At 33.6% G+C, this 26,544-nt stretch overlaps 1 protein-coding gene across 5 annotated transcripts in view; it reads left to right on the top strand.

Moving 5' to 3' along the window:
- The first annotated feature begins 4,269 nt into the window (after positions 1–4,269).
- The window catches only part of Chro (chromator), a 47,918-nt gene continuing 25,643 nt past the window's right edge, over positions 4,270–26,544 (top strand). For 2 of the 5 annotated variants that reach the window (XM_069834649.1, XM_069834646.1), the window contains exons 1-7: positions 4,273–4,398; positions 4,701–4,997; positions 11,884–12,020; positions 13,396–13,632; positions 16,114–16,213; positions 24,883–25,211; positions 25,462–25,862. In XM_069834649.1, coding sequence (XP_069690750.1) covers positions 4,940–4,997; positions 11,884–12,020; positions 13,396–13,632; positions 16,114–16,213; positions 24,883–25,211; positions 25,462–25,862 — 1,262 coding nt within the window. In that variant the 5' untranslated portion in view covers positions 4,273–4,398; positions 4,701–4,939. Of the gene's footprint in view, positions 4,399–4,700; positions 4,998–5,046; positions 5,163–11,883; positions 12,021–13,395; positions 13,633–16,113; positions 16,214–24,882; positions 25,212–25,461; positions 25,863–26,544 lie in introns of those variants that run through there. The other 3 variants (XM_069834647.1, XM_069834648.1, XM_069834650.1) reach the window with 3 other exon arrangements.

The following is a 26,544-nucleotide window of genomic DNA, read 5'->3' as shown; positions in this document are numbered from 1 at the left end:
TTCAATTAGCTTTGAATTTTTCTCTTGCTACGTTCTATATTTCCACAGTGATGTCCTCGTACGTTCATCTTCTTGGAAGAGACAGTACTTTCATCAGCCCGTACCTCTTGCTCCCTCGGCATGCCTAAATAACACGTCAAAATAGACAACACTGCCACCATTGCTTTTCGGTAATCGTTTCTTGCGCGAGCTATAACTAATATGAGGTAATATGATTAGGTATTTCCCTCTATTTTATTTTTCAACATACACAATTTCATCCAAGAATATGAAACAAGAAGATATTGTGAAATTGGGTCAGGCTTTGTTATTTTTTTTTTTCATATGACAATATGGGATTTATTCTTTTCTTTTATTTCTCAGAATGGATGATGGCTTGCTCTCGCTCTTTCTATCTGTTTACCTCTCTGTCTCTCCTGTTCTCTCTCTACCCCTACTCATTTTTTCTCTGCCCAATATCACAAATTAAAATTTTTATATCAATAGTAGGCCTAATAGTAGTAGTTTGTGATCATGGTACAGAGGTGCTTATCAGGTGGAACATATTATAATGCTACACCTGCTTCGACTGACCTAGGCATTACTGTTACAGACTACAAGTTTTCGTAGAATTGGGTATTATGTACTATATGTAGAAGTAGACGATATACCTCAACCAGAACAATAAATGAATATGTCAGAGACACATAATCTATATCACAGCATTAGAAACAGAGAAAATATAAACCTTCAAAGAATTTTACTCCAACTTCAGTCAATATTTAACACACTTTGCTCTATTGGAATTACAAATATTACAATAAAATACCAACGAAAACTGTCCACATGTCTTTGGAATTACCTAAAGATTTCTGTCAACAGTAAATAAAGATTTAAAATATTGTAACTATTATAACTCGACATTCTCTTGTCTCAGCTAATTTTAATTCTTGCTAGTTTCACATCAAGAACTGAACCAGATTACAGTCAGAGTTCATAAAAGCCGAAATTCCACATAGATTACTTGAAATGTATAATGTATGTGGGTCAGTAACCAATCTTTTATAAGCTGGCATGAACTACAGAATCCTCCTGAATCTTGAGACATTTGTTGTTTTATTTTTAAAGTTCAATATAATTCTACACTTCAAAAGAAAATAAAAAACATCACTGACATGAGTGAAAATGCTGAAAAAATTATGCAGGTTACAGTTACAGCACAAATGCAAGTACTGGTACTGTATATTATACTATACTTCGGGTCTCTTCACATACATCTTATATCATAATCATGTATGAAGTAAGGTACTGATATAGTGTACTATACTCTCAGGACGGTATAATAGGCTTAATGCAACGGTTTACTTGTTTTGGATATGCATATACGATTAAAAAATAAAATATCTTCGAAAAATCTTGAAAACTGCAAAAATGGCGGCATGTGAAAAACGCCTATTATATTCATACTCTCATCATCTAAAACATTCACTGAATAACTTTAAGACAATCTTTACTATGTTAATTTTTTTAATTTACCTGGCTGTGATTATAAGTGTTAAAAGTAAGGTTTAAGCCACAGTCGCATTTGTCGCATTTTGCTACTCGACTTCTAAAAATGCAACAGACTTTGAAAGTAAATGTGCAAAAATGCGACAACCACATTGGACTTCAGAAACGAAGATGATAATAGAGAAAATGGAATCAGAGATGTGTTTGAACTAATCTGAATTTAAATGAAATGCTAATGGCATGGGCAATGTTCAAAAAGGTATTGAGCAATAGATGTTCAGGAATTGATTTCAAAGAGTTGGTGCAATTCATGTAAGTTAAGTGAACAGTTTCTTCTAATTGATTTATATAATTTCATCGCATACTGTAAATTGTGAGCTAGGATTTAATTCCATGAATCTTGTAAAAACTGGAATTAGAAACTGCCTTTCATTAAAAGAGAGTCAGCACTCTGCTAACAATAAAATAACGTATTTTAAGTCCACACCTATGGAGTAACGGTCAGCGCGTCTGGCTGCGAAACCAGGTGGCCCGGGTTCGAATCCCGGTTGGGGCAAGTTACCTGGTTGAGGTTTTTTCCGGGGTTTTCCCTCAACCCAATACGAGCAAATGCTGGGTAACTTTCGGTGCTGGACCCCGGACTCATTTCACCGGCATTATCACCTTCATATCATTCAGATGCTAAATAACCTAGATGTTGATACAGCGTCGTAAAATAACCCAATAAAATAAAAAAAAAACGTATTTTAATATGATATAAATTCAGCAGTAATTGATTCTAAATATACTTACACCAGTCGCCTGGAATCTGAAAGCATAGTGGTCGTTAGCTTCATCTGTAAAACAGAGAATGTGCATGCACGAGCATATAGGCTATGCATGCTTCCTTACAGGGACAGCGATGTTTACTCTAAAGTTAGAGCCCAGTTTAGATGTGTGTGTATTAATCGAAAATTAGGGGCTAGAAAATAGTGAGAATAGGACGCATGTTTATATGACATTTTTCAATTAATACACACACACCTAAACTGGGCTCTAACCTTGGAGAAAATGCTGCTGCCCCTGTACGGAAGCACTTTTACCCACCATGTGACGTCATTCACGCTTGCATATCCCAGGCGGGAACTGTAGGTCTTATGATTTACTTACACACTATAATTATATCTAGAGTGTGATAAGATGGATTGAAAGTAATAAAATTCCAAGAAACAAATTACATCCTGTAACTCTTTGTTTCTGCATACTTCATTAATTTTATCTTTCTCCACATTTATTTATAATATTACACAATCATTTCGCAATTTGCAGAAACATAATTTTTCATTTGTGCATTTTTGCGACAATTATTTATTTTCTAGCTCAAACGCTGGTTAAAAGTGTGTATCGAACAGCCAGGTAAATTGCAAAAGTTAACACAGTAAAGATATCATAAAGTTATTCAGTGATTGTAAGTGTTAAAAGAGTGTATCGAACAATGAATAATAAAACATTTAATATCTAGTGAACCACTCAACACAAATATTCTTTAAAAAGTTCTAACAATGGCTAACAGCATGGAAAAATAAAATTTGTTAAGAAATAAAAACCCCCATTTTCAAAAAATATTTAATAGCAAGACCGCAAATAGGAGAAAGAAGGCAGAAGGTTCACAGAGGACGAAAGAAATAACATGGTAAAAAACGCATAGGCATATCAGTGGGGCAAACATTCAACATGTCAACATGACGTTTTACACAAAATTTGCTGTTGTCGTAGCTTGAAAGTCGGCATTTTTTTAATTAGAGAGAGAGAGAGAGAGAAAAACTTATCCGGCCTTAATTAAGGATGACCACGAGGATGCGGAAATTAATAGCAAATAAATATAATTAATTAAATATGAATAGTGTTATAAAAATAAAATTAATAATTAAGCACCAAGATGACTATAAAATTATACTTATAAATAAAAGATTTTATTTAAAATTGGCATATCCTTAATTAAGGCCTTCTGAGTGGTATAAATGAAATTGTATAATCTGCAGTATTAGTAAAAAAATTAATAAATGAAATTTAAGCCCATACTTTACAATCATACTATGCAAGTGCCACACAGACTCTCAAATTGATTCCTGTATATAGAATATTAAAGTGTATAGTTTGAATGCACTTATAATATATGTCTAAAGAAATTTGGCTGAATTTCGGAATTTAAAATTCTGTTCTATATGAAAAGAATGTTAACTATGGCGCTCCACAATATGGAAACATGATATTATTTATCTTTAATCATACGGCGACATCGGAGATTATATGGCAGTTAGTTGTTCTTATGACTCATAGAGGTGGGGGTTGATTTGAACATGTCCCAAATCCTGTATTGGCTTCGTCTAATATATAACTGGTTATTTTAGTTTAAGCATTAAGGAAGTATTTACAGTAATTTTTAAAACTACGTAAATACTCTTTCCATTATTATTATTATTATTACTATTGATTACTACTACTCAACTACTATGATCATCTATTAATTTTCTCAATTGTCTTCATATTCGACCTCTCGAAGAAAATATCAATAGTAAAATGAATAAATACTCTCACTTCTGGTATCATGTATTTTGGGTGTCTTCATAAATTACGTTATTAGCAATAGCGTTTAATTTTATTATAAACATTGACTTGTGGAAATGGGATATCTAGTCTATTACGCCGTTTGGTACTTCCTAAACTATCGGATTATAAAACTAGAAGCTTTTATTACGACGTCTGAAATCATAATCAACAGAAATTTGAATATAAACTCATTTCATCACATTCCCGCCAGGAACAAACGGATGGCGCTACGGTCGATATGACGCGGTGCAACCATAGAACGGTGTAATGGAAAGATATCTATCCAAGAAAAGCGCACTTTTCGTTACAAATAAGTTGAATGTAAGTGTTCAGTGTTTACAAATGTTAGTAATAATACCTGTAGATTAGATAGTTTATAGTTACACGATATTATAGTGTCACTGCAAACAACAAAGCAATGGAACGTATGATTTACGCATTGCCATTTTGCTTTGCTACTTCATATCCCTGCATAGACATGCTGTTCTTCCTTGAAAACAAATTTGATACTGTCTCTGAGTAACTAGTGTAGTATTATGTAGGGTCTTAGCGTATTTGTATATAATTAAGTTAATAATTTTTATCTAAGATGTATGTAATATTTGAATTTTGAAAATGTGCAGGTTCTTTTTATAGACCCTGGACTGGAAATGGAAGATGTCTGAACAGGCAACTGAAGCCAGTTGTGTTAATGAGTGCTCATACAAGAAACCGAGATGTAAACATGAAGACAAAATGCCGCTGTGGCAGTATGTTTTATTAGTCAACATAAATAATATTTCTGTTGCGAATATTTATTTCTCTTGTTTGTAGAGAATTCTACTATTTTGAATACTTAATCGCTGCAAGATCAGTGCTTACCATGGAGGCTGAAGCTGGCGATCCATCATCTGTGAACAAAAATCCAAGGATTATAAAAGGTAACTTCGATAATAAATTACATAGGTTGCTATGATTAGAATTTGTTAATTATTAGTAAGCCATTTTCAAACTTCGGTTTTATATTTTTATTTTATTTCACACAATTTTCAATTTCTCATTTACTTCAGGTGTACTCTGCCCTAAGGAACTTTTAAAAATATCTTGTGAGTTTTATTCATGTGCAGTACAACACTTTTAAAAATATCTTTTGGATTATTTCTTGTGAGTTTTATTCATGTGCAGTACAACTCGGTATTTGATACAGTCTGAAATACAATTGACAAATCTGAAATACATTTGATACCATCTGAAATACAATTGACAAATATGAAATACGTTTGATACCATCTGAAATACAATTAAAAAATATGAAATACAATTGATACTATCTGAAATTGAATTGATAATTCTGAAATATAATTGATAATTTCTGAAATTAAATTGACTGTAGTTTCCTAGTACACAGTACTCGTCACATAAGTCGTTTTTGTGTTTGCACAGTGGTTCCTTTCTGAAAAGAATTTTTAATAGTTTGTTACTGGATATGATTTTAGTCAGTTTGTAATATATTTTTGGTCCAGGGAAAATACACATCTCTTATGAATATACAGCAGTGGCTGACTTAATGGCTTGTGTAACGAGTACCGGGTACTAGGAAACTTCCAAATTGTGACTAATCTGAAATACATTTGATAATTTCTGAAATACAATTGATATTTTCTGAAATACAACTGAAAAAGGTGTAGTGCTGAGTTTGTTCCTTGTTCTTCGCTTCTACACCTTCAGCTGTCTCCTCTTTCTTTATCCTTTTATCACATTAAATTTTATATTGATCACTATGTTGTAAAATTCCTGATTTCTTATGTTTTATTCGATTGTAATCTTATTTTCATTATTCTTTGTCATATGGCAACCTCAAAAGTTGGGGAAGACATAAATTTCAGAATTTCAATATAATTTTGGTGACATTACGAAAGTTTCACGCTATGCCTTGCATATACGAATCTGTGACATTAGTTAAGTTTAGGCTTTTGTTTTGTCTCGCATATACGTATCTGTGACATGTTAGGGACAAGGTAGAGTATTGACCGGCCACTGAAGATATTGCACACTTTTATCACCACCAGTGTGGCACTATAAACCAATTTTCAACACTTTTATCACAGCCACAACACATTTAAACATAATTATTATGAAAGTTGCCATATTTTCTTCTGGCATTATGATGAAATACTATCCACTTCCACTAGATGGCCCACGACACGAGTTGCAGGGTTGGTATTACATGTAAACGAAATGATACTAAATGTGAGGAATGTTACTACAGGTGTGTAGCATTATGTGACAGGTTTGGTTAGGTTAGATGTGTATTATGTGACAGGTTAGGTTAGAGTAGATTTGATTAGGTGTGTATTATGTGACAGGTTAGGTTAGGTTTGATTAGATGTGTAGTGTTATGTGACAGGTTAGGTTTGATTATGTGTGTAGTATTATTACTATGTTGATATTGAAACCCACTGTTACATTAAGAAATATGGCTGTATTTTTAATTTACGCACAACGATTTTCGTATAACGTGATTTAGAGCGAGTTGGGTTGGGTAAGCATACAGCTCTCCTAGTGATCACATCAATTTCTAATAATCAAAACTATAAATCCAAGGCATTTTCAAGGTATTTTAAGATGTTCCTATAGTGACCGGTACATACGTAACCTTTACCATTTTATTATTTCTAATAGGTTTTCCCCCAACCATAAGGCAAATGCCAGATAATCTGTGGCAAATCCTCTGCCTCATCTCACTACATCTCGCCAAAAAATTGTAATGTAAAATTTTGACTTGTTCCAAATCTTAAAGCTTCAATGCTATTGTAAGATCTATGGAATACAATAAATGAAAAAAAAAAAAAAAAAAAAAAATTAGGTTTGAGTTATACCTACATAATAAATTCATGAGAAGATTGATTAGTGTCACTATGACGAGACACAATTTGGTAATTTCACAGTCAGTGACATGGTTAGTGGGGTTTGATGAGATACATTAGTGATAAGATTGGATTTCACTGTCAATGACATGGTTAGGTAGAGTTTAATGATATAGATTAGTCACAAGGATTTCACTGTCAGTGTTAGGTTGGGTTTGGTGAGGGGATAAATTATTAACAAGAAGGATTTATTAAATATTACGCACATCACCGCCATTTCATATTTTTTACGAGTGTCTTTGTAAAAGACTAGTATTTCCCTGGACCAAAAATACAATTTGGCATTGCTTTGAAGTGGTAATTATGTGTGGAACATTTACCCACTGTCAGTGACAATGGTCTATTTTACTGTGGGATAGCAAAAGTGAGTTTATGAGAATTTATGTTGGCTATATTGGAGAACAGATTGTTATGATTGATGTTATTGGTTACTGTAATTAGTTTTTTTGTGTTGTCGGAAAGTAACCTGTTGGGTGTTTTACAACGATATTTAGTGTGTTAGGTTATTAGATGGATTCTGTTGATAAGGTTGGTATGTGTGTAATTTGTATTGTTAGTTGATATTAATATGCTATAGGCATGCAGAGAAATGAGGTAGCAAAACATGTAGACAGAGGGAGAGAAGCTTGGTCGAGCATGCTCACCCTGCTCTTAAACTGAAGACATTGGACCCATATGTTGTGCAATAGTCTTGCAAGCCGGCTTATGAGTGGAATTGTTTGCTATCACAATAGTGCTTCATAGTTATTGACGTTGTTACTAATGTTCTGCAGTTTTTTTTATTTTATGCCAGACAGATTTGTTTGAGTAACCTATTATAATACATTATAGGCTATTCCATTATAGGCAGGGTGCGAATTAACGGAGTGGGGGGATTTCCCCCCTGTTGGAACATTATCCCCCTCTCATAAATTCATATTAACATCCCTATCAGGGATAATTTCTGTCCCCCCTCACAAAATATAATTGTTTTAATACAAGTATACTTTATAAAGTACAGTATAAAGTAACTTAAGCAAAGAAAATAATATTGATGTATTATCATCACCGGTAAGCTGACAACAATAACTTAGCAGTTACACATCATATCTTAAGCCAGCTCATGGATATAATTATTATAATAATCAAGATGCAAAACAAGCAACTCAGTGCAACGAAGTGTTGAACCATATCGAATGAGGATAATAATAATTTTATGTATGTTATTCTCTATCTAGGATTCTATCCCCCTCCCCCCATTAGAAATCTTAATTCGCACCCTGATTATAGACATAGCTGACACTCATACATCTATTTATCAGGCAGTATATCTCACTTGATATGTGCCAGAGGGAGAAAAATTGTTGCGTACATATCAAGTCTGGTAAATGAACTATGTTACTAGTCAGCAATGTATGCAGTGGAGGGGGAAAAGTACTGGCCGCACTACTCCATTATGACATAGTTGCCTCATGCATGATACATTATTGATATCACTGATGAAGTTCCGACCAGTCTTCGAATTGCTGAACAAACATACTATATATTGATACAGATGTAAGGATAGGTGTAGTATATCAGTAATATGGCAAAAAGCCAAGGGTAAAACAATTGACAGTGAGAATAGAGACTTAATGAAAAATATTATGAAATAAAGTTAAGCAGAAGCCCACAATAAATGTCTTGATATGCCTATAACAAACCCTACAATGAAGGATGCGAAATATTGTATAATGTATCATAACGAATTAAATTAATGGTACTGAAGGAGGTGGTCTCTTGTCAACTTCAGGAAAAAAGCGGAAACATCCCAAGTCATTGAAGATAGAAATTGATGACTGATCTTCGGGTGATAAAGATATAAGTTAACTGAATTTTTTTTATTTACATGAAAAGGCAGTGCGTACTTGTAAAACAAACTCCTTCTGATTTTATAAGAAAGGATTAATTTCAAGTAGAAGGCAACAGCATTGAGGTGCATATTAAATGAGATGGGATTTAAATGGGAATTATGTGAATCACAGCGAAAATTATTAATTGAGAGAGAATATTGTAAATTAAAAGTGTTCATACCTCCAAAAGATTAGAAGTAAATTAACCATAATACACCTTCGATTTATGTTTGAAGCCACCTGTATTTCACATATGCCAGTTATGCATTAACTTAGGTGTCTTGTTTAACTAAAGGAGGGGGAATAAAACTATTATTGTATTATTTTTTTCCTTTCACTCTTATCTACCCATTCCCTGGCTTTTCTTTCTTTTTCTTTCTTTCTTTCTTTCTTTTCAATTTCTACTACTTTCAGTGTACTTCTGTATCAACATGGCTAAACTGGTTTAAAACCAAATATGTATTTGTTTATTAGTAACTGTCTTATATTGACCAACAGTATGGATGATGACAGCGAGTAAGATATACGGTGAGTACTAAAATGACACATTATGAACATAATTATATTTGTATATGAATACTTGCTCTATGTGCAATGACTATATCCATTTCATACGATACTATGGGAGGCTATAACCCAGAACCATGAAAAACCGTCATAATATATAACATAGATACGAGTGTTAACCCTGAAACACCTTATTTCCATGCATATCTTATTGTGAGTACAAAAACGGCATATGTGTCAGTGATGTATTATGATTAATTACAGATTAGAAAATTTAGGGAAGAAGGTATGCCAATATAAGGCCTATACCTGGACAAAAGTTGGGCAGATGTAAATTTGACATTTAGGAAAATGTTGGCAGCATACTGATGTCTTAGAAATGCTAACAAATGTAAATAATTCCAGCAGACCTATCATTATGCCTCTTGGAGGTTCACTTGGTTTTGTGGAGGACTGCAAGCTTCTTTACAACATGGAAACTGCTACCAGCGACTATTACAGCCATATAAACTAAGAGAATTTTGAGTAGTGTGTCAGTGAGGAGGTAATTCTTAGCCTTGAGGAAATGAATAGGCGTTGTGTTGTTGTCATTGACAGTGATTACCACAAGAAACAAGTTGACAAACCATCTACACATAGACCCTTAAAAAAAGGGAAATGTAAAACTACCTAATGAGACATGGCATGCCCTGCAACGAAAAAAGTGAGAAAATGTACTCTTTCTTCTTTGATAGATCAAATATATTCCAAAGAGAAACAATGATACTGTATATCATATCATGGACATATTGTATTGAGATTACCACCCTACATGTGCGACTTGAACCCAATTGAACTCACCTAGCGTAAAGTAAAAGACTACGTAAGATCACATAATACAACAGATGATATGGCTCTGACAAGACTACAGATATTAGTGCATGAGGGTGTAAGGCAAGTTATTAAAGACGACTGGGCTGCTTTCTGCAATAATGTACAAAAGTTAGAAGACTATTGTTGGGAGAAAGAAGGCATCGTGGAAGATGTAATTGATAGCTTCATTATAAATCTTGCGGGTGGAGACGAAAGTAGTGATGACAATGAGTCAAGTGATGATGGTGGTGGTGGTGATGATGATAGTGGTAATGATGGTGACAGTGAAGATATGAAAACATTCTGCTCCCTGTATGCCTCTTTGCAGTTAAAGTAAGAGAACCAACGTTTTTAGTATTAAATAGGCTATAATGTATTGGAGTGCGAGCTCCCTCTCTCCTTACCTAAATACTTGCTGGCTCATCACTCTGCATGCCTATATTAGTGAGCAAGTCATTTTATTATTTCTGTATTTGTGATTAGATCATATATGTTGTTACTGTCGGAATTAAAACAGAGGTTGTATTAATTTATTTTATATGAAACTTTGATTGAAGAGATGCCAAGAAGAATTGATTCTTTGATTGCAGCCAGACGGGGTTATACCAAATAATGAATGCTAATGATGCATGCAAATATCAATAATCACACCTAGGTGTACTTAGGTTTTGTGAAAATAAAGTATATATTTAAAAAATGGATATCTCTGTATAGGGTGATCATAATATGATTACCATTTACCAAAAACTATTATATAGTATTGGCCTGGTAGGTCCTATTTGCACTCACTATCTCATAGCCAACCCAAATCTACATAAAGCTGAGATCATACAATAATATGAAAAAAAAAAAATGCAAAATGAATTTATAATTATACTTGGGTACGTTTGTAGTGAATTGGCACTGGGGTTAAAGAAATTTGATTGCTTTGTTAACAATATCGAAGAAGGAGAATAATGAGAAGTAGAATTCTGATACTTTTAATCTTGATTAATTCGTAGGTCTTTTAATCTCTCGAATTAATTGGCTATGACTTGTTACATGTTGACTGAAGTCTGTTGCCTCTTCTGTCCTGTTTCTATTGTTTTCATCTCACATGTTGCAATTATAAAAATAATCACCTGCAAGTATAATTTTATGAAATTGCAACAGGTTGGTTGTATATGGTTAGCATCATTTATCCTTATATGATCCTAAAAATATTACATACCAGTAGTGAAAATAGATTTTTTTAATCAATAAATAGATCCTTTGTGAAATATTAGAAAATTAACGAGAAAGGTGGCAACTATACAGAAACCTAAACTGATTCATTACTGCCAGATGAGTCCTGTATGCAGCAATGTTTAAGTCAAGACTGCAGTATTTGGAATTAATTTTTTCATATTTTGGAAATAAGCTACAGATTACATTTAGATATGAATTAAAAATATTTACTGATAGATTGAGTTACATCTTCTGTAAGTGGAATAAGAATGGATAGTAGTAATCTAATGAATGTAATGAACTAGAAAAATTACTTTAATATTTGATGGTTGTTGAGATTCAGGTTTTCTGTTATCATTTGTGCAAATATTTTATTTATGACTTCAGCTGCTGGTCCGTAATACAGTTTATTAAATAAAAATAAGATACAAGTGAAAGATAACATGTCATTTCTCTTGTTACAGCTGCTCAGGAGGAGGTGGCCAGCTTGGATGTGTTAGTTTGTGGAACCTGTCATTATGTGTTCCATTTTATTGAAGCATTCCAAGATCATAAAAATGCCAACGAATGTGGAAAACCAACATTTAAGGCAAATTTATCAGTAAGTGTATTTAATTTCATGTTCTGGTAATATTGTACAACATTGTTCTGACTCAAATAATGAGATATATATTTGAATGCACAAAATTTAAAAGAAGATTTCTTTGTAACTGTTACCAGACGTCCTTTAGACAAACTACATTTAATTCCTTTCTAATTATTTTGCACAGATATAATGCGTACATACTGTAGGTTGTATAAGCAGGAACTGCTAAACCATTCTTATCATTTTGTGATACTTTTCTTGTATATATATCCAGATTTTCATAAGTGTCGAGTGAGAACTGATATTGTGTATTTATTTTCTCGGTGGCATTTGAGACATTGTCATTCCACATTGAACATTAGATTTAAAGAGTTTATGTAAGAAGTTCTGCATATGACGAAGTGCATCAACCTCAGTTAAAAACGCATTAGATTTAAAGAGTTTACTTCCTGTTTTATGTAAGAAGTTCTGCTTATGGTGAAGTGCATCAATCTCAGTTAAAACTCAGTAATCATATATTACGAAATGATGGTTAAACAGTAACCGTGGTTAAAATGTAATTTTTGTGCACCATTCATAATCACCAATTACTTAAACACGTATTAATTATTATGATTATTCTGTAGGATAAATTAATAAATCCATAATATTCTCATAGCTAGCAGTGCATCATAACTGCGGAATCCCGGCCAAATAAGTCACTCAACTGAGTGCGCTCCTAGTATAATGGCAGTTGACACTAGACATATACGTCAACATATATGCCTAACTTGGAGTCAGGCCACAAAGGGAAACACTGAAGGAGGAAGATTCGATCCGGTGCTGTGGATTGAATTCGGCGTAGCTCAGTGGTCAGAGTGCTTGGTACATAGAACCATGGACCTGGGTTCGATCCCCGGCGCCGGAGCAAATTTTTCTCCTCAAATATGAATTGTCAACATTGCAGAGATTATTCTGTAAGACAAATTAATAAATCCATAATATTCTCATAGCTAGCAGTGCATCATAACTGCAGAATCCCGGCCAGATAAGTCACTCAACTGAGTGCACTCCTAGTATAACGGCAGTTGACACTAGACATATACGTCAACATATATGCCTAACTTGGAGTCAGGCCACAAAGGGAAACACTGAAGGAGGAAGATTCGATTCTGTGCTGTGGATTGAATTCGGCATAGCTCAGTGGTCAGAGCGCTTGGTACATAGAACCAAGGACCCGGGTTCGATCCCCGACGTCAGAGCGAATTTTTCTCCTCAAATATTAATTGTATTCTAATATTAAATGAATGTGAATGCACGTTTCTACACTATAAATTTATTTATACATAATTTCTAATGGCATATTTGACTGTGTTTTCCACATAATCATATACATACTTTCCGTCCTTAGGAATCTAAACCACAAGTTTGGGCATTTCTTCTATGGAAGAGTTCAGTAATGAATCAACACAAAGCAGAAGGAGAAAAAGAACCCATTAATTCATGGAAACTTTATCAGCGGTGGTGTAAAATGGCAGAAAATACTAGAGAATCATGGATTACTGCTGGAAAGTCCATTCAAACATTTTCTACTCTTGCAAATGCTAAAATTGCAGAAGTAGTGCATTCGAACAAGAGTCCTGTAGAGGTAAGTAATATATTCCAAATATGTAAATATGTTCATTGGCCTTCACATTTATACTTGCAGGGTAAGACTTAGGCCTAATGGATCTCATAGCTCACTCCCCCTCCCAAAGTAACCATAAACTCGTAACATCTACTAATATTAAGAGCATTGTTATATTATATTTTCTTAGCCTGATGATCTCTTAACAATAATAAAATTGAACATTGGATTTATAATATTTATATGCATTAAAGAAGTCTAAAATACACATGCCTTTATGCTAGTAAAATCTTAATGTCCACAAAATATGGACTTCTTTTATATGGCTACCAAATCTACTAATATTTAATGTTCTACATGTGTTCTCGTAACCATAATTTGTTTTGAAATAAATTACAACAGTAATTTTCTCCATATGCTTGGGGATAAATTTATAACGTTTATCTGTTGATACAAGTCAGTTTGGAGAGAATGATTTCTTAACTGCTACAGATATGATTTTACAGTGTTTGAAAGCACAAATAAACTGTAGGGGAATTTATTATGGAGGATCTATATTATCCCTATTCTAATATTTATTCAAAGAATATAAAATACCAAACAATTCTTTTTGGTGGGGTGGAGGGTAAAACATAGCACAGTTTTTCAATAATTTTTCAGCATATATTGATGGAATACATCTAAGATAAGCTTACACTGCCCTTTCTCAAGGATTAACGTAAATTCTTGTAGGATAAAACACACTTTTAATTTTTTCATTACTTGAGGCAAAATATTGGTATGTCTTAATTAAAACTAAGTTCCTCTCAGTGTTTCACCTGAAAATCTCTTGTGATTGTTGTATTTACATAGAATCATTTTGATGTGCGATATCCATAACTTATTTAATAACACTGAATTAATGATGAGAATAACAGATAGCAGCATCTTTTAATTTATCTATGCAGATAATAGATCAGGGGATAATGGAATATCTGATAGTTTTCTCTATACAGCTACTCACATAGAGGCTCCACAAACACCTCTTTAATACTAGACATTAAAGTGTTCACTTCTGGAAACTGTTGTCATATCACTTCTGCTGTTTTCACTGAGAGCCCATATGCAATACAAGTAAAGCGACTTAGATGTAATTGAAACATTAAAGTTGAGCTTGTGACATTTTTTTTTAACAAATGGCGGGCACTTGACTTCTGTCATTCACCCAAGCATCTCATCTACTGCACTACACACCAAAGCTTGTAGCTTTTTCACTCGCCACGAAGACATTGTCTTTAGTGCACTATCGGAGACAAACTATGTAACATTGCATGATGATGATTATTATGATTAATGGAGCAATGGTGGAGTGTCGGTAGGGAAAACAAGAGTACTCCATGAAAACCTACTACCAAACATCAACTTTTTTGTCCACCACAAATTCCAGTTGGGCCAGCTGAGATTTGAATCTGGGTTACCAGCGTGGAAATCCGATGCACTAGCTGTTTGGCTAATGGTGTGTTGCTATATAGGCCACATAATTCTTCCTTACCTCCTTCTGGCCATAGTAACCTTCTAGTATTGTGACAGTGCAATGGTTAGTTTCCTCCAAGTTAATACCAGCCAAAGACGATTCCAAAACCCATTTTTCCCCATCTAGAATTTATTACTTTTATTTGTTTATTTTTATTTATGCACGATTATACCATAAACAAAATACGAATTTTTATGCACTATTAATAATAGTTTTTAGTTCTTTCCTAGATTCCTGACATTTTCACTCATCTTCCTTTTTCACATAGTTTTATTGTAGATGTTGCATTGCAGTACTTCTTTTCTCTTCACATTGTATGAAAACTGCACCATTTTCCAACAAGTCCGTATAGAAATTGTTAAATATTTTGTTCTATGTGTGCATTTTGCAGGATTTCTCCTAGAATAATTCTTTTCATATTCTAAAACAATTCCCATTGTCTTCAAAAGTGATATCACCTCTCTCCGTCTCTTTCATTTGCTCATTAAATGAAGCACACCGTTAGCTGAAAGGCTAGAGAATCAGCTTTTTATGCTGGTAACACAGGCTCGAATCCTGATGGTTCCAAGTGGAATTTGTGGTGGATGAGGATGGTACTTGGTAGTATAGGATTTTTGGTAGATATTCTGTTTCCACTATCAGCATTCCACCATTACTCCATTAATCATCATCCTGTAGTACTATAATTCATCTTTCATGGTGCCCTGAGAGCATCTACAGCACCAAAAAGAACTACAGCTTCTGCTTGTCACTCCTAGATGGGGATGCTTGGGCAAAACAGGTGAAGTCAAGAACTGCCACTGGATAAGAAAAAAGCTTTTAACCAAAGTTTGTAGTGATATAAAGAATATACATTTATAATGTCCATAATTTCATATAACTAATGTAGATAGATCAGTATTGTGAGAATTGTGTTTCACTCTCTTATTCTTGTTTGTGTTTAAAATTTCCAATAATCACCCACTTAATAGCCTGTAATTTGCTCTCAGACCAGATCTCGTGTTGTTACTACGAAGTCTACACCAATAACTGATGATGAAGAGGATGATTTTAAGTCAGATGATTTGGGTGGAAATGATGCAGATATAAGTAAGTTTTGTGTACTAATAATGCTTTCGTTTATTCGTAAAACGTACACTTAAATTTCTCTATACAGTGAGGATTAAATCATTCAAAACTGGAGAATTTTGAAAGTTTTGAAATTTCTTGTAAATATGGTATATATAAATATTTTTGTTAAATGTTGATGGACAGCAGCTACAGTCGAGCTGTTCTTATTTCTGGCAGCAAATCACAGATAGCTTCTGGTCAGCTGACTCGCTGCTTCACTGGCAGTGGTTGTCGTCAAGGTTATGCAGACAACATACCGCTTCACACTCACGGTGGATGTTACTGTGTTGTCAAGTCTACCCTTATACTCTTAATCAAGTTTTAACACATGCCCATTCTTAAACATCGAACGAAAAATGATTTCCTACGATAAATAATTAGTAATATATACATACATAATATTATATATTATTGTTATTGTTGATTATGATTTAGAGTTTCAATCCCAGGACACAGAAGACTTACCATGTTGTGCTATACTTGGTTTTTCTGATCATTTTAAATAACGATTTTCGTAAATACAGAAACAATTAATAGAAATTACTAAAACGGAGAAAGTTGTAAAATGTAATAAATAAACATTTTATGTGAATTAATAAGAACTAAAACTGCATAACCTGTAAATTAAGTAAAATATATTAGTGTTAGAAACTTTGTCATGATCAGCTATTACTACATGAAAAAATTACACGAAGAACCTTCTTACTGGTATTGTTTCAATTTAGAGGTGCTCCGACTAGATTGCTATAATCATTGCTGGTTCCTGCTGCCGCCATAGGAATATTATCAACTTCTTCTTCTTCTTCTTCATCATCATCATCATCACTGCTGCTGCTGAAACTGCTATCTTCCTCTCCCAAATTGATGACAACCTCTTCAACTTGTTTCTCCATCACACCTTCTTGCTCCCATGCTTTCTGTATAAAGTTCCTTGTGTAATTTACAACATCTCTCTGATTTCCTGGGATCACTTGTGACACAGCTTTCTTGGTCAATTTCAGTATTTTGGCAGGGGTGAATGGTGGTAAAGTATTGCTTTTCCCCACAATTCCTGTAACTTGAACCCAAATCAGTTCTATTCCATTGTACATAGCTACAGTGATAAAGCGACAGACGAACAACGGTATGTCCCGCTTCTTGAGCAAGGAGGTCAATTTTGTATATTGGAGACTTAGGTTTATGTATTTTCACCAACTCCAGTAATTCAGCTTTTTTAAATCTGCACTACAGGTTACATTATACCGTAAGAGTCATTTGGTAATATCTCCTTTTCTGTTTGTGCTAGTTGGTGGCTTGTCAGCTTCCATGGAGTGGTAAGGTGCGTTGTCAATAACAATTGTTTGAGAGGGAAGAATGTTAGACAACAGTTTTTCCTTAAACCATGATATGTAATGGGTAGCGTCCATATCCTTGTGGTAATCACCTATCTTTTTTGAATGAAATGCCCATAATGCACCTTCCATGAATCCATTAACAGAACCTATATGACAAATGATGATACGACCTCCTTTCCCGGTTGATATATGCAGAGTTGAGGATGTTGTGTCGTCTGTCCATATTTTAGAAACACTGTGATTTGCATTTACCCACGTTTTGTCAGTAAAAATGACGTTTTTGAAGTCCACTATCATCATTTGTCTCAGGAATCTCCAACTCCATAAAACATGTCTTGTCGCTCCATTAACACATTCTGGCCACTGTACTTCTTGTACTTAAAATTCATTTTGCTAAGAAGAGTGTTGTTAACGAAGTTTTCCCACCCTTAAAGACACCTGCTTTGGTAAGTTTGTTCCTTGTTGGAATTTCCCCTCGAGCATAATACTGATATGATTGCGTATGGCCTTGTGGTCAAAGCTGTCTATGTTTGTGATTAGTTTTTCACGTTTTCTGTTCTTTCCCGGGGTTCTCAGTTTATTTTCTTCTTTGCTGGACTGTTCGTACTTCTCTGTCGTTCATTTGAGAAACTGTGCTCTTGTTCACACCACACGCATCAGCTGTTCTTTGCACCACTTGCATTAAAGGCAATAAACTACCCAATTTTTCACGTTCATTTTCGAAATAATCTCTAATGCTAAGAATCATTTCTCTGTTTTGTGAATTGATAGTCTTCTGACTTCTCTGCGGCATTATGATGCTCAAAATACAGCGATAACACCGCACTAACAACAATAACACTGCACTACCAACTGCGTTCATTACTGGCTTGACAGAGATTTAGCAACAATGCTATAGCCTACCTTCGTCTTGGAAATCACGTGGAGCTGTTGCGCCAAAAGTCGAGAAGGGGTAGCCACACCAGAAATAAGAACGGCTCGACTTTAGTATTCACTTGTGAGGTTTGTTACAACTGTAAGTTAGACTTACATACTGTAGATACAACACCTTTTCATTATAATCTCAAATAGTGCTTGACATTGACTGCCTTGTATATCTTGCCTCCTGCATGAATTACCACACATACTTTGTGCCTTTTATAACTCTGATTGATATGAAAAAATTGCAAAAGTCGGTGCAATATCAACATTTGTAATATTTTCAGATATAAAATCTCCAGAGAAATATATTTTCTGCTTATTATTTTAATGTGTTAGTATAGTGGATTACCATGGGGTATATAGTATTGGACATTAACAATTTATTTCACTCACTGTCACCTATGAATACAGTAAGTTCAGTTGATCTTTGTGCTCTGTTATTAAATCCTTACACTTTTAAAACCTTCCTGGAGCTCAGTGCAGTATCTTAAGATGTTCCTGCCCTACCAGCTTTGTTTGTCAGAAAATGACTTATTAAAATGTACACTATTCTTGCTTTCTAGGCAACATGATTGTATTTGTCTCATAGTTAATTTTTTTCATGGTATGGAATGTTGTTGTTTCCATGACTTATTTAGGCCTATGTTTTCTTCTTTGTTTGTGCTGCTCGTTCTGTCTTATGTTTCGGTCTGGTGCTGAAGTGTCCCATTTTTTTATAAATGGGACTCGGAAAAGTGGAAGAAGTTACATTCTGTTTCATTGTTCCACTATGACTAATCGGCTGTCCTGAAATATTGACCGCATACAATACTGCACTGCTGTCTCAGAGTTATCAAAAGCTCAACATTTTTTTTATGAAAATATTACAATAATTATTTCGAATATGGAAAATAATTTAAATCTTACCTGATCAATACCAGAAATAGAAAGTTAATTCTTTAATTTTAAAACTATTGTGAACATAATGTTTACATTAAGTGTTTTAAGATTTAACAATATTTTCTTTAAGTCCGTCATAAACTTATCTTATATAATAACGTGATATTTTTATTTCATTCTACTTGATGAACTTTTTCGGTTTTGTAAACCATCTTCAGATCACTGTAACCTCTATTGAACTGTTATTCTAATGTGCAATGGGTTACATTAACCATATTGTATTAAAATATAAAATATAAAGTGTGAGATAAAACGTTAATGAATGTACATATTTAAAAATGGTAACATATTGAATTAAATTAGTCTAAAATGAAGGTTTTGCAGTGTATACAGTCCTTTCAGATATGAAATAATTATTTTCTTATGACCTTTTACATAATAACTATCATGAGACTGCATTTACAAATAGTTATTGCATAATTATGAATTTCAATTTCGGAAAAAGTAAACTTATATTCAGAAAAGATCAGATCAATTTTCGGAAAAAAAGTAATTTCAAATTCGCAAAACTGTTTTATACTGCACAATTGACAGCCGTTACAAATAAATTAACATTATCTTTAGGTTACAGAAATGTTCATAAGACGATTAATAGATCTCACCTGAATATCCAATACAGTGCAATGTATTTTAACAATTTAAAATTCGAAAATATAATTTAATAATTATTCATTGCAAGTAACAAGATTTTTTTTCTGAGGTATAAAAACAACAAACATTTTCTTCAGCTTCCAAAAGGCATGTCGTCCAGTTGCATGGCTCCAGGGTAATGCTTGTGCACATGGTTGGCTGAGTGTAGACAAATCTGAGTGGTGAAAACCTTAATTGCAACATTAGCGGTATTTTCCAAGAAATGAAGTCTGAATTCTTTTTGGGTTAATATACCAGCTGGATCACCCCTCATCAACATGTTGTAGTTTTCACGGAGATGTTGCTTGATGTCTGTCTTTACAGCACTCCAGATGGCTTCAATAGGGCTTAGTCTGCAGCTGTAAGGTGCTAAGTGACAAATTTGAAATCCAGTGAATTTACTTCTGTCATTACTTCCTCACAGTGGGAAGGGGCTGAAGCATTATCTAGAACAATTATGATGTCTTTCATGTTGTGTCCATTTTTTGTTTACTGTATGTAGACAGTGTCTCAAAAACCAGGAAATCTTCCCTCTTGAGAGCCCCTCACTTTCGCTGCCAAAACTCTAGTGCTGTTGAAGAAATGCAACCCCCAAGATGCAGATTTCGTCTCGTACTGTTAAACGCTTCAACAACAGCTCTTTCTCCTCATTGGGAATGTCCTCAATCTCTTCTGCATTACAAGTTGAAATTAGTTTCATCGACGAAAAGAATGTGATTTTGTTGACCAACAAATCCAAGTAGTTTTTCTATATATGATTTTCTTCGCATCTTATTTTCATCAGAATTTATTTCTTGAGAAATATTATCCACTTATATGATATTAAACATTCATCAAGAGATTTGGACACTGTCCATTATGAAACAAGAGTACTCTTTTCTTCCCTCAAACATTCACATAATTCTTTTAGAGTAATTTGACAATTTTCTTCTGTCCATTCAATGATGGAATGTATGTATTCTTTTGCCAGTTTTGAATGGCATTTTCCACTGCGTTTCTTTCGAGGGACACCAACTTTTCTCAACCAGTCATGTGCAGTTTTGTAATTTACACCATTAGCTGCAGCCACCAGTTTCCAGTCTCCACCATTTTCTGCTTATATCAGGAAATGGTTACGCACTCCTTTGATACCTTATTATATCTACCTCTTCCTTGTCAACTTGTGATCTGTTTTCCTTAATTATTTCAAAACAGAATATAAATATTTTAATTTCACTACACTATGTACTGTAATTTGCTTTAAACAGAATAATCTTTAGAAACACTACACTGTTTATCTTACTTGTAACCTAGGACACAAAGGCAATATGAAGGCTATGGATATTGTAAAAAAAATATCCCTCAGATGTTTCTTATCAAATAAATGTGGTATGCTTATTATGACTTATTTTGTAATGTTTAAATTCTTCCGAAATTGATACTATTTTTTTCCGAAATTGAGTTATTATTTTTTCAGAAATTGAGTTTAGTTTTTCCGAATTCTAATTTATCTTTTCCGAAATTGATTTACTTTTCCCGAAAATAAATTGAGATTTTTCGAATATAAGTTTACTTTTTCCGAAAATGAAGTTGCAAAAGTGTAGAGTTTGTAGGAACAATTATGGTATGAAGACATAGTAGATAAAGAAGTGGTTAGTAAGTGTTAGGAAATAATAGTAAAATATTAAGTGATGTTATAGTAATGGATGAAAAAAATAAAAATAATAGATAGGATGGTGGACTTGTTTCAGTGTAAGAAAAATATTAAGTGAGTATAGCTATGGAGAACGGAGATGAGCAGAGGGACGAAAAGAGGAGAGGAGGAAGTAGGAAAAAATCTCTGTGTAGGGATTATGTTGAAGTGATTGTAATAGTTGAAGAAATCTGGCAGGGAGGGATACTTACTTACTTATGGCTTTTAAGAAACCCAGAGATTCATTGCTGTCCTCACATAACCCCGTCATTGGTCCCTATCCTGAGCAAGATTAATCCAGTCTCTACAGTCATATCTCACTTTCCTCAAATCCATTAGGTTAGTTAATAATTAAGGATAGATAGAAATAGGTAGCCTGGTTGTTAAGTAAAAAGTTGAAATAAAATTAGATAATTAGGTGAATAAAGTTGTGGCGACTAGAATACAGAAATAAGACAGTCCACTACAAAAAAGATGTAAATTTATTTGACAGTAAATATCAAATATAAATAAAAATCTTCCCAACAATGCCAAGAATACCAGCTCATAGATTGATCTCCTGAGAGAACTGAGTATGAGAACTCTGAAACATTTACGGGTTTTGTTCCAGTATCTGAGACGTGTTTAATAAGTACTGTCAAAATGTATTCAAAGGATCTACATTAACATCCAGCCATTGACCAATGTGTCCACTGTGAAGGTTGCACATGCCATTTCACTTTCGGAACACCTCAAAATCTGTGCTTCATTGGCTGGCCATGATAATATCTTTGAAAAATATTGGAGTGCAAGAGGTCAAATGACTTTATTGTCAAACGCCTGGCATTAGAAAACAACAACAACTTTTTTTCACATAGCTCTACCAGTTCAGCTGGTTTTCTGCTTGAACATGTCTTATTGCCATCCCATGACGTATCAGTTTCGCTTTTACGCAGATATTTTGCATGTTGAAGTGTGTGTACATATGTTGCCCCCACTTTCTCTCACTGTATATGTATATGTATATATATATATATATATATATATATATATATATATATATATATATATATATATATATATATATTAGACGAACTCAATCACTTTTGCAAGTTCACTTGTAATATTTGCAATGCCTCATGTATATGTATATAAGGTCTAGCTTCAAACCAGGCAGTGTAGTTGAATTAGAAAATATCTTCAAACAAGTTTTATTAAAGGTATGTTCTTATTTACTCAGTCTGGTTTAAAGTGTTGACATACTTTGTTATCCATTCACTTCATTTAGGTTACCAATTTTTTCACCTAATATGATATATCTTGAAATCTATCATTCTAGAAATTACGCTAGCAACATTTATATTTTGACATATACTGTTGTAGAGAAACAAACACTTCATAAGGTTGAGATTATGAAGATGTGTGTTAGTTTTATAATTGTGTTGTCATGACAATAATTGGTATATTTTTGGAAACCTTAAACATAGCTGAAACAGTCCATCAGGGTGATCCATCAAATCTGATAATTATAGGCCCATATCTATTGTCACTATGTTTTCCAAAGTTATTGAAACCATAATGAATATGCAATTAATGCACTACTTGGAAATAAATTCATTGTTATCTTCATCACAATTTGGATTTAGGAAGGGATCCTCAACAATAGATGCTGTTGAAATGCTGTATCTTATATTATTAATGATTTTGAAAGACATAATAGTACTATGGTCACATTATGTGACCTCTCAAAGACGTTTGATTGTGTATCTCATAAGGTATTGATTTCCAAGTTCGAATATTATGGTATAGATGGAGTTAAATTGGAATTATTTAAATCTTATCTAGAAAGAAGGTCTCAAAAGGTTTGCTACAATGGCATTTTCTCTGAAGTTACTTTGGTCGAATGTGGGGTTCCGAAAGGCTCTGTCTTGGAGCCCTCATTGTTCCTAATAGCTATAAATGATCTCCCCAATAATGTTTCCAGTGAGTGTGTTTTGTTCGCTGATGATACATCTTTATGTTGTTCTAACAATGATGTGTTTTTGCTCACCCATTCTATGACTGAATCTTTAAATAATGCCATGTCTTTGTTCCAGGCAAATGAATTTAGTGTCTATGTTAATAAAACACAGAAAATACTTTTTTCTTTAAAAGAAACCATGAATGTTCAATTTCAGACTCATGTTAAATTGCTTGGTTTGACTCTTGATAATAAATTGAATTGGGATCGTGATATAGATTTACTTTGTGTTAAATTATCTAGAGTCATTTTTCTGTTAAGACAATTGAAAACTTTGGTATCCAATCTTATCATAGAATATCATATTATGCCTTTTTTAATAGGTTATTGTTGTATGGGTTTCGTATTTGGGATAAAAGCTCTGGTATATCAAAATTACTTATCTTGCAAAAAAGGCCTTACGTATCATTACGGCTGCCCCTTTTAATGCTCATTTCAGACCCTTATTTAAACAAGAGAAAATACTGACTGTAGTGAATCTCTATATATTTGAATGTTTACTTAGGATAAAAAGAAGGGAGTAAATGACTATAATAGCGGACGAGATATACATAATTACAATACCAGGTCCAGTATCTTCTTCTTGAACCTGCAGTTAGATTGAATAAATCAAAGTGTTGACTTGATTCAATGTCTCTGAAATTATTCAGTAAACTATCTTATGAGGCTCATAGTGTTACTGTATCTAGATTTCAAAACGTTTTATGGAAATGGCTTTTTGATAATACTTTTTATAATGTGAGTGAATAATTTGAACAAGCAGGAATGCCTATCTTTTAATTTTAATTTCAATTTCATTTTTAATCTGTACTTGAATTTTGTATAGACCAACTATGCCCATAGCATTAGTTCTATGTTTATGGCTGTATTTAAATTAAATTGAATACTCGCCCGGAATAAGGGTATAAGTACATTGGGAAATCATGCATCATATACCCTTATTCCAGAGGGTATTCAATTGTTATTGTATGCTTTTATTAAAATTAATTTTTTAAGCTATTTTTGTTTACAGAATTGTATTAGCAACCTTGAATTACTGCATTATATATTTGAATTTGTGATAAACATAACTATGATTTATTGTTTCCCATCTTGTTCCACATTTATTAATTCTTTTTGGTGGAGGAGACTGTAATTTGTATATATTTTACAGAGCCAGAACAAAGAAAATTTATACGTAAAATTGTACGTATACCTGTGGATAAGAACGGCAGTGTTAGAGATGTACGTTCTTTACGTGGTACTCAAGCTATCAAAGAAATACGGACATATTCTACTAAGAGAGATCATTCAGCTGATACGACACCAAAATCTGAAGTGAATGAGTCTCTGTCTGCAGTTAGCACTGAAGGAGGCACAGATGAAAAAGATACTTCTCTAGAATCTGACGAGAAAGAAAACGAGAAAGAAAATGTAAAAGATCCAACAGATGAGAATAAAGAAACTACAAAATCAGAAAAAAATGAAGACGCTAAAACTGCAGTGAGTATTAATTTTATCACATCCAATTATTCAACAACGTTTGTCTTTTTGTGTTTTCTGTTAATCATAAAACATAGCTGTAAGTGAAAATAAAAATGTGACTAACTTCTTAGTGTTGTGTTTAGCTTCCCTGACTATTAACCAGGATGTCTCGAGTTCAATTCCTGGCTATACCCAAGAATTTTTTTATAGAAAGAATCGAAAAAGATTTTAATGTCTTGTTGGCTAAAGCATTGCATTTTCTTTATAGGAAGTTTTACCAACTGAAGCAGAAGACTCAAATTCAACCAAAGTTGCAGATAGTAAATTAGTCAAGGACCCTCTTGGTGATGGAATGGTAGAAATTAAAGTAGAAAATATGAGTGGTGACGAGGATCCTGTGGATGGACAAACTGAGCAAGGAGATGGTATGAAACTCCGGGGACGTACATTTGGACCTGCACCACTTACTCAACGTCCAGGAACAGTGAAAAGGAAACCATTACCAGACAGTAAATTATCTGGGAACCGGGTTATACGAAAGAGTGACAAGGAAAAAGATGGCGAGGCTTCAAGTGAAGATGAATATGTTGTGGAAAAAATCCTTGCAAAAAGATTCAATCCAAAGAGAAAATACTACGAGTATCTGTTGAAGTGGGAGGGATATCCACAGTAAGTTTGCAGATTGCTGAGATTGTCAGTAACAATGCTTTAATGTAAATATTTTAGATTTCTTAAGTATACAGTATCGTTTGCAAAAGGAAATAAATGGCGGGCACCATGCCATATAGTCACCTTTCAACATTACCAACTAGAATGCATTGACAGAAATTCTGCAATTTCAAAAACTAGTTGAATAGAATAGAACGGAAATGTTAAGAGGTTGTATAGACTTTAACATGTTTCTCATAACAGTCTTATGAAATAATTTTATACCCTACTTCATGTTTTCTACTTAAGTTTTAAGCCATTATAGAAACTCAAAATCGTAGGAACTGTATATCTGATATCCTTACACATTAAAAATACATTTGTGTGTTTCAGAGTCATAGAGAATCTGTTTTTTTGTCTATTCTATTTAGACACAGTCTAAAGATATCATTCTCGATCTTACCGTTATTTTTAAGAAGTATTTTAGAGGATTGTGCCCAGTAAGAATACCTGTAATTGTCCTCTGTTTGTTAGGTGGGGGACAGTAGTGTGGTTGAGGCATAATGCTACAAGTCGAAAGTTAGTGGTTTCGATTCTTGATGGGATCATGGATTTTCGCCCCTGCCATACCATGATCTTAGGTTTACTCAGCAACAGAAATGAGTACCAGGGGTATTTCTTTGGAAGCTAAAGGCAGCAGGCA

The sequence above is a fragment of the Periplaneta americana genome, chromosome 9 (assembly GCF_040183065.1).
Source record: "Periplaneta americana isolate PAMFEO1 chromosome 9, P.americana_PAMFEO1_priV1, whole genome shotgun sequence".
Classification (NCBI taxonomy): Eukaryota; Metazoa; Arthropoda; class Insecta; order Blattodea; family Blattidae; genus Periplaneta; species Periplaneta americana.
The sequence above is the reverse complement of the archived record's forward strand: the minus strand, read 5'-3'. Positions and strand labels throughout refer to the sequence as shown.